Genomic DNA, 15,589 nt, shown 5'->3' on the forward strand with positions numbered 1-15,589 from the left:
AAATTAATGATTCTCGTAGGAAGGCTTATATGTTGGTTATACATGATTATTAATTAACTTAAGGAATTCAGAAAGTACACTAGAATATAAATTAAATTAAACTTTAATATATATTTCCAATATTTTGGCAACATCACGTTGCCATCTTCAAAATTAATGTGTGTAATGCCTGCGTGCACGTGCACGCAGGCATTACACACAGTAAATGAGGACGAAGCGAGGAAGCTATTGTTTCTCCTAAAAGTCCTGATAGTGCCTCCTAGCAGGCTATGTAGGTATTCTTGGCCGTTGGGCTGAAGGTCTCCTGATGTATGTCTCCCAAATTTGGGGCAGTCTTATGCAACTAAATTTTTTGAGGGTTAGGTATGTTTCTTAGGGCTGAGGCTGATTCCATGAAAAGTCTTTCAATTTGAACTTGCTACAGTGTATTATTGTGGCTTTCTGCGACTGTATATCCAGAGCATGGTCTGCAAGACCAGAGTGGCTATACTGGTGAAAAACAGATGTGGTCCTTGTGTTCTGATATTCGCTGTCCTGCCTGTTTGGCCAAAGTAGGACAGCTTACAGCTGCAAGGGATCTGGTATACACCAGGTAGGTCTAGGGGAAGTGGTTGGTCTTTGTTGGATCAGATAAGGGATGCCAATTTTTTATATGGTCTGTAACAAGAGGTCAAGTCATGTTTTTTTAAGAGTTTGGTAATTTTTTCTGAGGTGCCTCGGATGTAGGGAATGGTAATGGATTTAGAGCAATCCTTGTTGTGAAGGGGGGAGAGGGTTGTGGTTTACTGGTTTCAATAATTTGGGGGGGGGGGGTAGCCATTGGCTGAGAAAGTGTTGAGGATGTGATTTAGTTCAGTGGTTAGGGCATTGTCATTTGAACAGATTAGTTTAGCCCTGTTGTATAGTGTCTTAACTCCATATTATTGTGAGGCGGGGATTGTTGGTGAATGTATCTGCCTGTATGGGTGGATTTTCTATAAACTGAGAAAACCAAGTTCCATCAGGCTGGCAGGTGACTAGTGTGTCTAGGAAAGGGAGGCTGTTGTTTTCCTCTTTTCCAGGGTGAACTTGATTCTGGGGTGTTGGTTGTTTAAGTGTGTTAAAAAGGTGAGGAGTGTATCAGAGCCATGTGGCCAAATACCGAACACATCATCAACGTAGCGAAGCCATATGGTTGGTTCTTGTGAGGCAGAGTTTAAGGCTTTCTCTTCAAAAGTCTCCATAAAGAAGTTGGCCAAGGGTGGGGAGAATGATCCGAGCCCTGATAAGACCTCATCTCGACTACTGTGCCCAGATTTGGTCACCTCGGTTCCTTCTTGATGGGGAGGAGGTGGAGAGGATCCAGAGGCGAGTGACTAAGATGATAGCAGGTCTATGGAATGAACCATATGAGAACAGGTTGAAGATTTGTGGGTTGCAGAAACTAGTTGATAGGCAGAAAAGGGGAGATATGATTGAGACATTCAAATTGCTAAAAGGATTCTATAGGATTAATTCAGATGATATTTTTGAGATCAAAACTGGTGGTGGGAGAACTAGGGGACACCCATAGAAGCTGGGCAAGAGCGTGGTTAGCAGGGGTGTTAGAGCTGGGTTCTTTACTTTTAGAGTGGTAAATGAGTGGAATAAGCTGCCAGAGTCTGTTGTGGGTGCTATGACAGTGAGCGAGTTCAAGGCAAGGTATGATAGATACTGTGAGAATGTTGAACAGTTGTGTGAACATGATGTTTAGGGCCTCCCTCGATGAGTCTAAGGACTCCTGGAGTAGCCCATAGTAATAATAATAATGAACCCATGGCTGTCCCCTTTATTTGTTTGTAGAATTTTCCCTGCCAAACGAAATAGCCTGAGTTCATTGTGAGCTGAAATAGGGCTGAGATATTGGGAGAAAATTTAGCTTGGATGTCCCACTTATTCACAAATGTCCCACTCAAGGTTTCCTTGAGTGGGACATTTGTGAATAAAGAGGAAACGTCAAAACTGACCATTATGTCAGTATGTTGGAGTGTAAGGTTTTCTATGCTGGCTTTGAAATGGGCTGAGTTTTTTATGTGTGATGGTGTGTTACCAGTATAGTGTGTGAGCACTTTGGCCAAATGTTTAGCTAATTTGTATGTGGGGGAATCAATGCCATCCACTATGGGATGCAATGGCACATTTTCTTTATGTATTTTTGGGAGTCCATATATACGGGGGGGGGGGGGTAAAGAGTTAAACAGTTTTAATTTATTAGTAACTTCTACAGGCTCCTTAGGCTCCTTAAGAAGTGACCTTCTTAAGGAGCCTATGGAGTTTTCTGATTTGTGAATTCCTTAAGTTAATTAATAATCATTAAAAAATTAATGATAATCACTGAAGGAACTTAATGTATGCTGGATAAATTGAATAAAATTGGCCTGGACATATAAGACTCAAACAGAATTCTAAGTTGCAAAATAATGACGACTGCACTCATTTGAGAAATAGCGGCACTCTTAAAATAAAATGCATGGTTAAAACAGAACAGCAGCAATTCACACACAGGCATATTACTGCCAATCAACAGGAAGGTGTGTGTGTAAGATGATGAATGCAACTTGTGTGGAGCATGCAAAAACTTGCTCTCTACACTTCCATGTACAATTAAGTCTTGGTCTGATAGCCAGCAAAAGTTGGGCGATTGGTAGAGTCTCTGCTACTAATGGCTCAGCAAAAACTTAAGCAAGTTTGATCTCGGTTAGTAGTTGGAAGGGAATCAATCGTTTGATGCTGCTGGCACGCTCTCCCTCAATGAGTCTTTGGACTACCTGGAGGTGTAACATAATAATAATAATAGTTCATTAGTAGTCTGTATATTCTATAATGTTTCAATCAAGGATATTAGTTTTTATTTTACGATCTGCCTATAATCAATATAAAGGACGGATCAAGATCTCGAAGCTGACCTAACAGCAATATCTGCCTTCCATCCAAAGAGTTAGAAGACATGGAGGTTCTGTGTTCTATGGAAAAAACCTAAGCTCATTTGTAAAGATTCAGGCATTAACATGATCAATTACTTGAATCAAGAGTATGATCCTCATATAGTGAGAATGACAAAACATGATGAAATCATCAACAAGGATTTCTGACACTTAACATTATGGAACGATTAGAAGGAGCAAATCCTACTTAGACTTGGTAGGTATGATCACACAAAAAATTTTTTGATGAAAAGAAATGTTCTAAGACTAAGTTATGTGGGTCTTTTAGTATATCGAACCTCCAAGCTGTATCATCCACTTTCTTCATGTCAAGGAAAACTGATACTAAGTACTCAATTTTTTAAACTGTATTTCTATATCTTTCCAGTAACTAAATTATCTAAAATTGAATGATTATTTTTGTAAGTTATATCCTCAGAAAAACAGATTTTTGATTTCCAGAACTATATTTCCAAAGCAACCAGAGCTACTGGACAATAATTGGTTACCTGGATCCTCACCAAACTTTGGAAAGGAAATAATTTCCTTTCAGAAGGAATCCAGAAATTCATACTCACAGAAGATTTTGTGATAGACAGAGCAGATGATCCATGGAAGATGTGATAGATGGTTAACAATCTCATAAAAGACATCCACCAGCACATGGTCAACATTGAAATACAGCAGCTTTCAATTCTTTCTGAAAATGCCTGTGGCAGAGTTCCAGACCATTTGAGAAAAGAATGAGATATTTTACTTCTTTACTTTTTCTTAGCACCAAGGATTCAGATGAGTAGAAAGGTCTTGACAATGTTTTTTGTAAAAAAAAACTCCCTCTCAGAACATCCATTCGGTTCCATGACTGAAAGGGTATCCTTCATTTTCTGAATCTTCTTTCAAACTGTTTTAGTGTTGGGTGATCTGGTTATAGAAGAAGTATACTAGAGACAGCAGCCTTTTTTTTGATCTAGTGGCAAATGAATCATTCTTGAGAACTAGTACACCAGAAACCAACTGACTCATGGTAAAGTCTGTCTGTGAAAAACACTTTGTTTTGCACATTCTTAGCTGTACATATGGAAAGCTTGTATTATACACACTCCTTATGCTTTCCCATAATGTGTTTCACCAATAAGAGAGTAACTAAACTGGCTGTTGCAAAATTAAATTCTGCTAAAGATAAGAATGTGTTTCAGTCAACCTGATGAATTTGTAAAAGTATGGATATTACTAGAAAATGGTATTTTATCTGATGTTATTGTAACTAATAGTAGGAAGAGGTTTTTATTTTTATTTTATTTATTTTTTGGGGGGGGGGGGGGGGATTGGATGTCTAGTGTCCATATGTCTCCCCATCTGCTTGGGAAAAATATCCGACATTTAAAATGAATTCCAGTGATGCTTGAAATTTTAATAAAGTTTGGATTTCTCTGTAGATACAGATGTAGCCAATTTTTCTGATGGGATATCTTAAAGGCTTTTCTTTGTCTGGTGGTTATTGCCACTATTTTTCTTTTACTAAAGAACTTTCATGCAAGATTTTCATCAATTTCCCAGAGTGAATCAATATTCATTAAAATGCATGCTGTGATCTAATGAAAAGCACATTAAATCATATGATTCAAGAATGATTTAACTCTGAGGTAGGACAACCATATGAGATGTTTTTCTCTTACCTTCTCTGCATAAGATTGTTTCCATTTTCATCTTTTAGGTCTTCTTCTCTTCCTTCCAATCTTTAACACAGTCAGTCTGAATAATCACTTTCACAGTTGACATTTATTTATTTATTTTATTTTTGCCAGCACAGTCATTGGTTTCAAGCGCTATTTCCAGAAATGTGGTCATGCTCAAACCCATTATAGACAGTTTGAGCATGACTATATTTCTGACACTTGGAGCATCTCAATGGATTCAAGATATATAATCTTACAGTGCAGTTCAGATAGCCTGATTTTACAAAAGTTTGCTATTTGGGAGTACCAAGCTTAAGAAGGATGATATTCCTGGTTGAAAATATCAAAATCTGTCTTCACACCTTGATCTTTCAATTGTCTAGACCAGGGTTTCTCAAACTGAGAAGTTCTGGAATTTGTCATTTTAGTTTTCTAAGCATTTTTCATGAATAAATATTTTATAGTAGAAATATTCTGAGGAGAATAATACTCGTGAATATGTCGTAAAGCTCAGACCCAGAATGTCTGATAACATCTGTGTATCTTTAATTTTCACACATCGAAACCTTTCAACATTTGGGAAAGGGAATACCGCTGTTTATGACCAGTCATAAAAATTGCCTGCAAGCGGATTATAACAATGGGTGGCATATCCTCTGTTCTCAAAACTGAAGGAAATGACATCTGTGTAGCAAATGTCAGTGACCAAGCGGCATATTTTTAAACATGGAAATATTCATGAATTATCGTTAATTTTCACACATCAAAATCTTTCAACAATCAGGAAAGAGAATACCGCCATTTATGACCAATCATAAAAATTACCTGCAAGCCGATTACAACAATGGGCAGCGTGATCTCAAAATTAAACAAAATAACATCTGTGTTGCAAATGTCAGTGACCAATCAGCAAGGAAGTATAAAGAAAATGTATCCAGTTCTCAAATCTATTAATACTGAATACTTTCTTCGCAAGTTCGTATTGCAGTGTGTAAGTGCTTGTTCTGAAACCGGAGTGCCATGATTTTTTTAAAAGTAATAGGAATACAGATTTAAATTCTAATATGAATAAGAGACAAGGCACTTTGTTTAATTTTGGTATTAGGAAATCTCCTATTGAAGGTGTTTATGATGCAACAGATAGTGAGTCATCCACTACCAGCCTATAAAGCGATCTCCAAGATGCACAAAAGGAGGGGAAAACTACCAGCACACAGGAGAAAAAGTCTGCATTCACTCATAAGTACTTATAATATAAATTTTTCATGATCAGAATAGGATGTCAATGAAAATCAGCACAAATTAATTTAACGATGGTCTAATTGATGTTTAATTAATTATTAATTTATAATAAAAATCAGCTAATTACCAATTAATTATTATTTAATACATTACAAAAAAACCAAAACGTTCCGTGAAAATTTCAGGATTTGTGAAGTGTTCCGTCATAGAAAAAGTTTGAGAAATCCTGGTCTAGACAATTGAGAAGGTCCTGCTCTGATTTTACTCTCTAGAAAAGTTCCTTTATTTTATTTTTTTGATTGAGGAGGGGTCTGAATGTTTTATCAAAACTGTTTCAATAAAAATATCTCCTATATAAAGTTTTTCAATAATTTTGGGAATCTAGCCAATCTTTCCAAATCCTTCTGAATAAAGAATGGCAAACATTTTCCATTTTCAGGACTAAGCATTCACCTGTTGATTATATGATTAGGAAAAATGGTAGATATGTGCTTCTGATGTTTTCTATTATATATCACATGTTGTTTCAGTCGTTTCTGAATCTGCTGGGGGGGGGGGCTGAAATTTTAATTTGATGAACTGATGCCGAAACAGAAAGGAGAATTTTTGAAGGGAAATCCCAATAACAAAAATTATTCAGCACGAGAATTCCCCACCCACCATGGAGCAACACAAGAACATCATATCCAACAGACAATAACTGTGCTCACGATGCTATATCAGCACCACAGCAAGAGGAGGATTCATATGATAAAGGGATCCTGTTTCCAGAGAAGAAGTAATGGTGGTGTGGAGAATAGAAAAGGACTCAAGAGAAGTAGAGCAAACAATCATGTTGAAAGTTAATGTCCACTAAACATACCACATTGAGAATGCTTGTTGAACAGTTTAAATTTTAATCTCTCAATAACAAAAATACCAACACAAGCCTTTGCCAGAAGTGGAAAAAGGCTTGTGTGTTGGAAGTTGATGTAGCTTTTTAATGGCTTTATTTCATAACACATTAGTGGCTGATATTTTACCTAGTATCTTTAGCACAAGTAGTTTGTAGTATGCAAATAGCAACAGACAGTTATCAGTGGGAACAGTTTAAAATAGTAACAAAGAATTCAAATCCTAACTGGTAGTATAGACAGACATTAAAAGTATTAATTTAATCATAAAATGACTGTCTAAGATTTTTGATAAACTGATATAGCCATACTTGTTAAGGTCTGAGGAATGTTTCAAGCTACTGCTCACAAAAACATTGACTTGTAACGTTGAAAGTGTTTTTCACTTGGTTATACTAAAAATTAAAAATGCCAGGAAATTATATTCTTGGTTTCATCCTTTTGATCCAAGTATAACCAAACAAAGACATGAAATTACTTCACGACTGGACTACTTGTATACAGAGGCTAATGACTTCACATCAACTGCCTTAGTATCCCATAATGAAACACATATATCCTTACAGACATGTATAATGCTATGCATTATTGGAAGGCCACTACCAAGACCAATTTCATCAATAAGGTGTGACATCTTTTAACTACTTGTATATGGAAATGTGACTTCTGCATTACTTCAACCTTGGTATCACTTCTGGATCTGGCTCCCACTGATGAGACCTCAATAAATGTCAAAACCAGTCTGGATAGTGGCTCTTCCCATAATGCATAGAACAATACATGTCTATAAGAACATGTGCTTTGCATTATGGGATACTAAGGCAATTGATGTGAGGTCATTAGCCTTTACATGTAGATAAGTCGTGAAGTGACTTCATGTGCAACTATGGATAGAGGATGAAACCAAGAATATAATTTCTTGGCATCTTTAATTTTTACCCACTTGTAATGACTTCAACGTACTACTCTGGTTTTCTTTTTTCCATCTGATCCTATGGGAAGGTGTGTCAAAGCAGTATTTGCTAGTCTCGACTTGCCATAACAGTGGTGAAGTGTATTTGCTATGGTCTCTGAGGTGGATGTAAACAGGTCTTCCTATCTGTCCATAGCAAGCTAGATCACAAAGTACAGGACACTTAAATTTCGCTCCTTTATCACATTCAAGAGTATATTGAAGTGTCCTGTACTTTGTGATCTAGCTTACTATGGACAGACAAGATCTGTTTACATCCACCTCAGAGACCATAGTGGAGCTTATATTTATTAAGTGCTTTGGGTATATTTTCAAATGTATCCGGAATATATGGGATAGTAACAGTTTTGCTGTAGTCCTCATATATTAGGAGAGGATTTGAGGAGGCATTTAATATTTTTTTGAGGGGTTATAGCCATTGGCTAAAAAAAGTGTGGCAAAGGTTCAGTGGTAAGTGGAGACAGATGAACTGAGTAGTAAGAATAGTTAGTATCATTGGAACCAGACAGCTCTGGTTCGGCATCTTTGTTTTTATGCTACCATACTGTTTGGCTGGATGATGGTGTGACAAATATCTTCCAGTATGTGTGGGCTTTCTATAAACAGAAAAAGATAACGAACCATTTGAGAGAGGTGTGTTATTATTATTATTAAATTACACCTCCAAGGATCCAAAGACTCATCGAGGGAGGAACCTACTCTACAACTCTCTGTCTCCACCACTTAATCCACCAACTACAGCGAATCGCAACTACGATCATCTATACCAACGCCATCCACCGCCCATCACCACCACCGCTAGTAGATTTTGTCTGTAAATTGCGTGTGTTCTCAAGGCTGATTTGTCTGTATGCAGGATGAAAAACCTGAGTTTCTGGGATGAAAAACCCTGCTACCTCTGTATGAGATCAGCTAACTCATCTTCAATTGGAAAAACCCATATAAAGATTCCTCTCATCAAGACAAGAATCGAACCTAGGCCTTTTCCAATCAAAGGGTGCAACATACTGTCATTTTTCCAGTGGAGTTGGTGTCCAAACTATTCAAGGCTCTTGTGAATTCTTTGACAAAAAAAATTAGGAGACAATGGTTGTCTAGGCAAGAGTCAGGGGGGGGAAAAGGCTAGGGGTCTGTCTTCCATTCAGATGATGGTATCATTAGGATACTGACAGAGAAGCATAAAAGGGCAAAAGTTGTACATTCAGTTGGTTGGCAAAGGACTAGAAGGCTCAGGCCAAGTGCTGGACAAGAGGAAAATTTTCAGCACTTGGCCCTTTCAAAATCACATATGGATTTGTTGATGGTCGTGATGTGGCTATTGGGGAACTACAGTGCATGTTAATTGCAGAGTTGGAGTTTTGGTACTAAACAACTTGTGGGATGCTGAATTTTTTTTTTTCTTGGCCTGCCATGACATACTTGGTGGAGAACTAAGGAAAACCAAGGCTTGGATAATATATGAATATTTTGAGTTGGAGACAAGGAATTCATTAACACATTTCATGCCATGGTATTTTCAAGTGACTGCCCATTCACACCACATGGGTCATCGATGACCAACACTGTAGACACTTTAAAACATACTTTAAAACATTTATGCTGTATGTCATAATATTTATAAAATTGCAAATATTATCAAGAAGATGTAAAAAATGAGGCATGCAACAAAATGAATATTTTTTATTTAAATAATTTATAAAAAAAGTCGTAAACATAGGTAAGGTTTGTTAAGAACAATCATCGCAGACTGTTGCTATTTTTATAGTACAGTTTCTTGAAACTTTGGTACCAAATTATTTAACTTCTTAATGGACTTGATGTAACTCAACAGTTTGCCTTCTTTCTTTTGCAGTTCATATCGCATCCATTTTATTTTTGTAATTTTTAAACATAAGTTCACGACCCTCACAATCTTAGAATTGCATGCACTAAATACTAATTGCTATTTAAATATCTTTTATACTGTTAAACATTATTCATGCATTTATCACAAATGTAGTCAGCAGAAAGTCAAATACTTGATTTTTTGCATAATGGTCTCCTGTATCAACATAAGGCTTACCTTTGTTACAATTAACAATAATTTCTGGCCTAGTACAATCATTTATTTATTTATGTTTTTTAATAACTGTTTCAACTGAGTGTTTATTGGTTAATAAGAAGACATCACACTTATCTATTTTGAAACTTTAATACCATTCTTATTTTCTTGTTCAAACAGCTCTCATTCCCTCTGCACCTTGCTATTTCTTTTTTTTAAATTCTTTTGAAATTCCATTTTTTTTTTTTTTCCGAAGTGTTCCAACTAGAAGAATATTTGCACAAATTAACTTTCTTGCCAAATCTACGCTTGGGTACCAATTATCAGTATATAATATGTACCCCTTTCCTAATATATTTGCACAAAGCAACATGACAATGTTGGTAGCTGTCCTTTTGCATACTAATTTTTATTTATTCATATGGGGTTTCCCCAACTTTCTCCCTCATCCCTTTGGAGGGGGCAGGTTGAGCACTCCTAATGAGGGATTATTTATATATATTTTATGACTGTAAATCCGTGTGTGTGTTCATGGGGCCAGTTTGCCTGTTCTCAGGGATGAAAAAAACCTTCTACCTCCATACGAGACTGGCTAACTCACCTTTAATCGAAAGAGACCAGATAAAGGGTTCTCGTGTATAAATTGGTATTATATGAATGCATCATGTATACAATGAATGGGTAAATTAGATGTAAACAATAGTTCAAAGGTCACAGGCGGGCCTGAGGCATTGGCAATCTTGGAAAGCGACGCACATTCGTTTCCCGGAAGACGCTGCTAGAGATCTCGCGATGTGCCGAAATTCCCACAGACGAAGAAAGTAGCGGGTAGGAAAAGATCGCAGAAAGTAAGAGGGCGCTATCGCAGTTAGTAACAGGGTGCTAAAAAGGGGGAAGTGAAGGGAGAATAAAAAGGGTTTACACCCTTTCCTCAAGGCTTTTTTCTGCCTATTTTGCTGGATGATGATTCGACGTCTCCCGTGGACCAGAAGTTCCTGACGGTGTTTCTTGGCGATAGTACGATAACGGATGGTGCACCTTTCTCTTCAATGTCTGAATTTCTGCTGGTACTAAAGCGTGAGATGTCGGCATATGCTGTCTTCACTGAAAGTTCCGATGGAATAATATCGCAGACATATCCTATGAACCGGCAGTAGAAACGAGGATGGCCAGAAACAGATCGAGAATAGACGAGGGAAAAACGCCAGGTGCAGAGCATAGCTTAATCTGATGATCATACCAGTGGATGCAGGCTTATGGAAGTATCGAGAGGTAATTCAAACAAACCTGGAGATCCTGCCCCCAAGAAATGTTAAAGTACAGATTTTGTTGTATAATTACCCAATCAGTAAAAGGGAAAGATCATTGTAGTGTAATAATCAAGTATGGACAGTATTTAAGAACTTTAAGCAGTTATTTAGCAGTGGCTAATGTTCATAAGACAAATTGTCTGGCATGATCATAGATGATTGTGACTAGTTTAATGTGCAAGACTAACACAGTAGGTAGAATATTGATTAGAAGTGTATAATGTGTATATTATGTGTGTTTAATCTCTAACTCAAAAGAAGGATTTATTGTTCATGCATTAGAGTATTAATCAGTTTGATTTAGCATGTCATTGAACTAACTGAAAGTGAAATTGGTCTAAGTGTATATGTCTTTAGATTCCAATAAATGTGTTTTTTCTTCTATACCTGAGTTTTGCCTGTGATGTGAATTAAAACTATCACTCGTTAATCTGAACCATAGCAAGGGGGGGGGGGGGGGGAATTGAAAGAAAGGTATAACATGTTGTTATAGAGATTATGACTGCAAATCAGAATTTACTTAGACACAGTAAAGCGTTTAATTTATAAGTTTAAGCACTAAATTTATTCACCTATGTGCACCAAAAATCTGGAAAAGTCTCCCTGAATAAGAGTCCCCTCTATTCTAAGATATTGGCTGGCACAGCTTTAAAAAAATAAATTTGCCGATATCTGAAGAGGAGACGATCCCAGAAAGAAATTAGAGGATTCGTTTCTTTTAGCAAGGAATAACCTTCATCAGTCAGGGTAAGCACGCGAGTAAAATTAGGAATCGGCTAGAGATATAGAATTTGCTTTCCTTATAGAATGAACACGTAAGAAGTAACACAGATATTAGAGTCAGGGAAATTTTGTAAGTCTTGTAGTCATTGTAGAGAGGTAAATTCATAAAGAAAGTAAATTATTATAGGAAAAGTAATGACATAACAATGGCGCAGACGACAATATTTAACACTTCTGTCCACTGTTTTGATTGCTGTTTGTATTCTGGTGTGTAATGGTGAATCCAAGTCTCATCCATAGTAACAAATCGATGGACAAAATCAATTTTATTCTTGTTAAAACGCTCCAAGCACTGTTCAAAGATTTTCATGCAGGTGTGTTTTTGATCTGCTGTGAGCAAGCACATCTTGCACAAAGCTTTTTCATATGCAATTCTTCGTGCAAAATACATCCTACACGTTCTTTTGAAATGCCTATAGTCTCAGCAATTTCATGAACTTTGACTCGCAGAAATGCTATGAAGATAGCATTTCCAGGTCATTTACCATATTGTGCACTTGATCAATGATTTCTGGTGTTGTTACACCTTTTGGACGTCCTTCACGTGGATCATGTGTTTAAACTCAGCAGCCCATAATTTCTTAGTTGTCAAAAACGAAGGAGAAGAGTGCCCATAAACTTTTATGAACATGGAATGAATTTCGAAGTTCATAAAAGTTTATGGGCACTCTTTTGGTGTTAAACCTTCTTTTACAAAGAATTTTATAACCGCATGATACTCAATTTTATCCATTTCAAGGGACACAGACAACACTTTTGCTTCAGACAGCTGTATAAAAACAAACTACTTGATAAAATAACTTGCAATTTCACATGGATGCTTATGACAGATGTACCAACTTAAAAAAAAATCCTCGATAGTGTCACCATCTATGGTTGAAAACTTTTCAGACCACCCTCGTATATTGTGTATTACTAGCCTTTTAGTAGACCTAAAGGCTTACATTCTAATATCAACATCAAGAATCAACAATGGTTGACCATGTTCTGGCTACAATGCTGAAGTATTTTTATGTTCACTGTGTAAGTTATCAGAATGAAGCATTGTTATTTACTGTATTTACTCAAATATAACTTGCACTTTTTCCGAAAAAATTTAATTTAAAAAACATGGTGTGAGATATATGCAGGGATTTTCTGAAACTAGTTTTTCAGGAAAAAAGAAAAAAAACTAAATTGATGTCTATAATTAAATCCTCAGTATTCATCATAATAATTGCTCACATTTATAAAATGAATACATTTAAATTTCATTTATCAACATTATTTATGTGATTGGCAGCTCACCTTCATCATGCAATATATTTGAATCTTTAGCGACAAATGCATCTGGGATTAAATTAAAAGTTTCATTACTACTTGTCCTTTTATTATTTTGGAAACATGTGATCTTTGAGTTTATCAAAACTTTGGGTTTAAACCCATCCTGCAGATGTCTAAAAAGGTTTTCTTTTAATTATTTTCAGCAAAAACTTCTTACTAACCTCAAATTCTATCCTTAGTTTTGAAGATAGCTTTGGATAAGGTTTGTCATTTGACAAACCTTATCCAAACATGCCAATTTTCATGATCTTCCATAATCAGCGCCTAAACAATATTTAACATTCTTCAATGCTACCAAAACACAATCCTGTTGGCAGAAAAATGTCACTTTATTTTCCCTTAGATTTATAATATCTGATCCCTAGACAATATCACGTTTCCCTTCATGTGCTGACTTACACTTCTAGCTGTTACCGAAACCAACATACCACATTCAACGCCTCTTCAGCCTCCAAAAAACAAACTTGGTGTTGTTTTCAGCTCAAGACAACAATTCTCTATATAAATTCTAAATCTGCCCAACCTTAGAAATATTCTCATATTTCAGGTGATATATCAAATATTTTCTGAAAATGCTTGAAGCTATCCAGAAAATGATCTGAATAACCAACTCTGTAGACTCATTCAATCACTTTTATCACAGATGTAACAGAGCACTGTAACTTGAATGTTTCTCCATATTTCAAGCAAAAATTATCAGTGATTTACAAGACTTGAGATACGTTATGAACAATCCTTCACGAATACTAACAAGAAGTGCAAGGGACAGGAAGGGTAGGTCAGTAGAGCAGAGCTATGAAGATGTTCATATTGTTGGTGCGGTATTAACAAAAGATTGTGTGACTCAACGACAAAGGCAAGTCGACGATTGTTGATTTGAAATGCTGATTCTCTTCAAACCGAATTCCAAAATACCCGAAGTACCTTAACAACATTTAGTATATATTTCTTAGATTTAAACTTTTTTCATGTGCGAGGTATATGCGACACTTAATTTATTTTTTCATAAAGTAAAATCAGGGGTGCAAGATACACACGAGGGTGAAGGTGTATTTGAGTAAATAAGGTAAGTTAAAACAGTTCAAAGACAATCCACAGATGATAAAGTTAGTGGCAATATACCTACCTGCTAGATGAGGGTGGAATGTTGCATTCATTGCTAATGTGATAAAATTTTTCATGAAGCATTTCCAGTTCATTTATTCTAACCATGTACATAAAACGATTCTGCTGTTTCATGCATATATGGAATGAGTTTTGTTCAACTCAACATACTATAAAACTGAAAAGGAGCTGTACTAACTTCAAAGTAGCATATACAGTATTAATTATTCAAGCTTATGTGATAAAAAAAAAATTAAAATAAAACTCCATAATAGTTAAAATAATCTAACCGCTTATAGAAAAAGAATAAAAACTAAACCTCTTCCTAGTCCAATCTGCTTCCAAATGGCATCTTCTTGTTGCTGCTTTTTACTGTATAATAAAGCCTAAAATAAAACAGGAGGAAAAATATATTATACAAATGTTATCAAAAATATAACCTAAGCAACTGTTCAATATTCAGAATTGTACAGAAAAGGTATTTTAAGTACTTTTTGAAAACAATTATTTTGTTACTAGCGATCTGAATATTCTCCAACTCTGATGACATTCATAAGCAAGTCTACTAGCTTCATTATATTTGAATGTTAACTATATAAATTTCAAATTCAATGTATAAAATAAACAATCTCACAGAGGTATTTTACTCATAGATGTTAATGGATGATTTTAACACATGTCCCATGTCATAATAAGCCAGCAATCAACCATAATCTTCCTCCTATATATAAATGGCTTCTTATCTTTTATGCCTATGTATATAACATCTGCTGGTGTTTGGTGCAGTTCTCACTATTTTCAGTCCAGTGTGACTCTTTTATATCATCATCTAACTGGGTCATCCCCTTCTGTTTATGCTGTCCATTTTATCAAACATCAAGTTTTGATAGTTTGACCTTTGTCATCCATCCTGCAGATGTCTAAAAAGGTTTTCTTCTAATTTAAATACTTCTTACTAACCTCAAAATCCATCTTTAGTTTTGAAGATAGCACACTACTTCCTTTTCTACATTTGACAAACCTTGCAGTATCCAAACATGCCAGTTTTCATGATCTTCCATAATCAGTGCCTAAACAATGTCTGGCATTCTTCAATATACTACCAAAACACAATCTTGTTTGATTTCTTGCAAGAAAGATCTCACTTTATTTTCCCTTAGATTTATAATATCTGATCCCTAGACAATATCATGTTTCCCTTCTTGTGCTGACTTATACTTCTAACTGTTTACTGAAACCAACATATCACATTCATGGCCTCTTCAGCCTCCAAAAAAACAAACTTGACGTTGTTTTCTGCTC

The 15,589-nt window shown here is 35.9% G+C and overlaps 1 protein-coding gene across 2 annotated transcripts in view; it reads right to left on the minus strand.

The window, feature by feature from the left end:
- Nucleotides 1-15,589, minus strand: part of arx (asterix) — a 296,423-nt gene that overhangs the window by 120,961 nt on the left and 159,873 nt on the right. For both annotated transcript variants that reach the window (XM_090404855.1, XM_090404856.1), the window contains one exon: nucleotides 14,607-14,673. In XM_090404855.1, the coding sequence (XP_090260981.1) occupies nucleotides 14,607-14,673 (67 nt within the window). The remainder of the gene's footprint in view (nucleotides 1-14,606; nucleotides 14,674-15,589) is intronic.

Source organism: Typopeltis vanoorti, chromosome 15 (assembly GCF_054136105.1).
Source record: "Typopeltis vanoorti isolate ZY-2024b chromosome 15, IOZ_Tvanoo_1.0, whole genome shotgun sequence".
Classification (NCBI taxonomy): domain Eukaryota; kingdom Metazoa; phylum Arthropoda; class Arachnida; order Uropygi; family Thelyphonidae; genus Typopeltis; species Typopeltis vanoorti.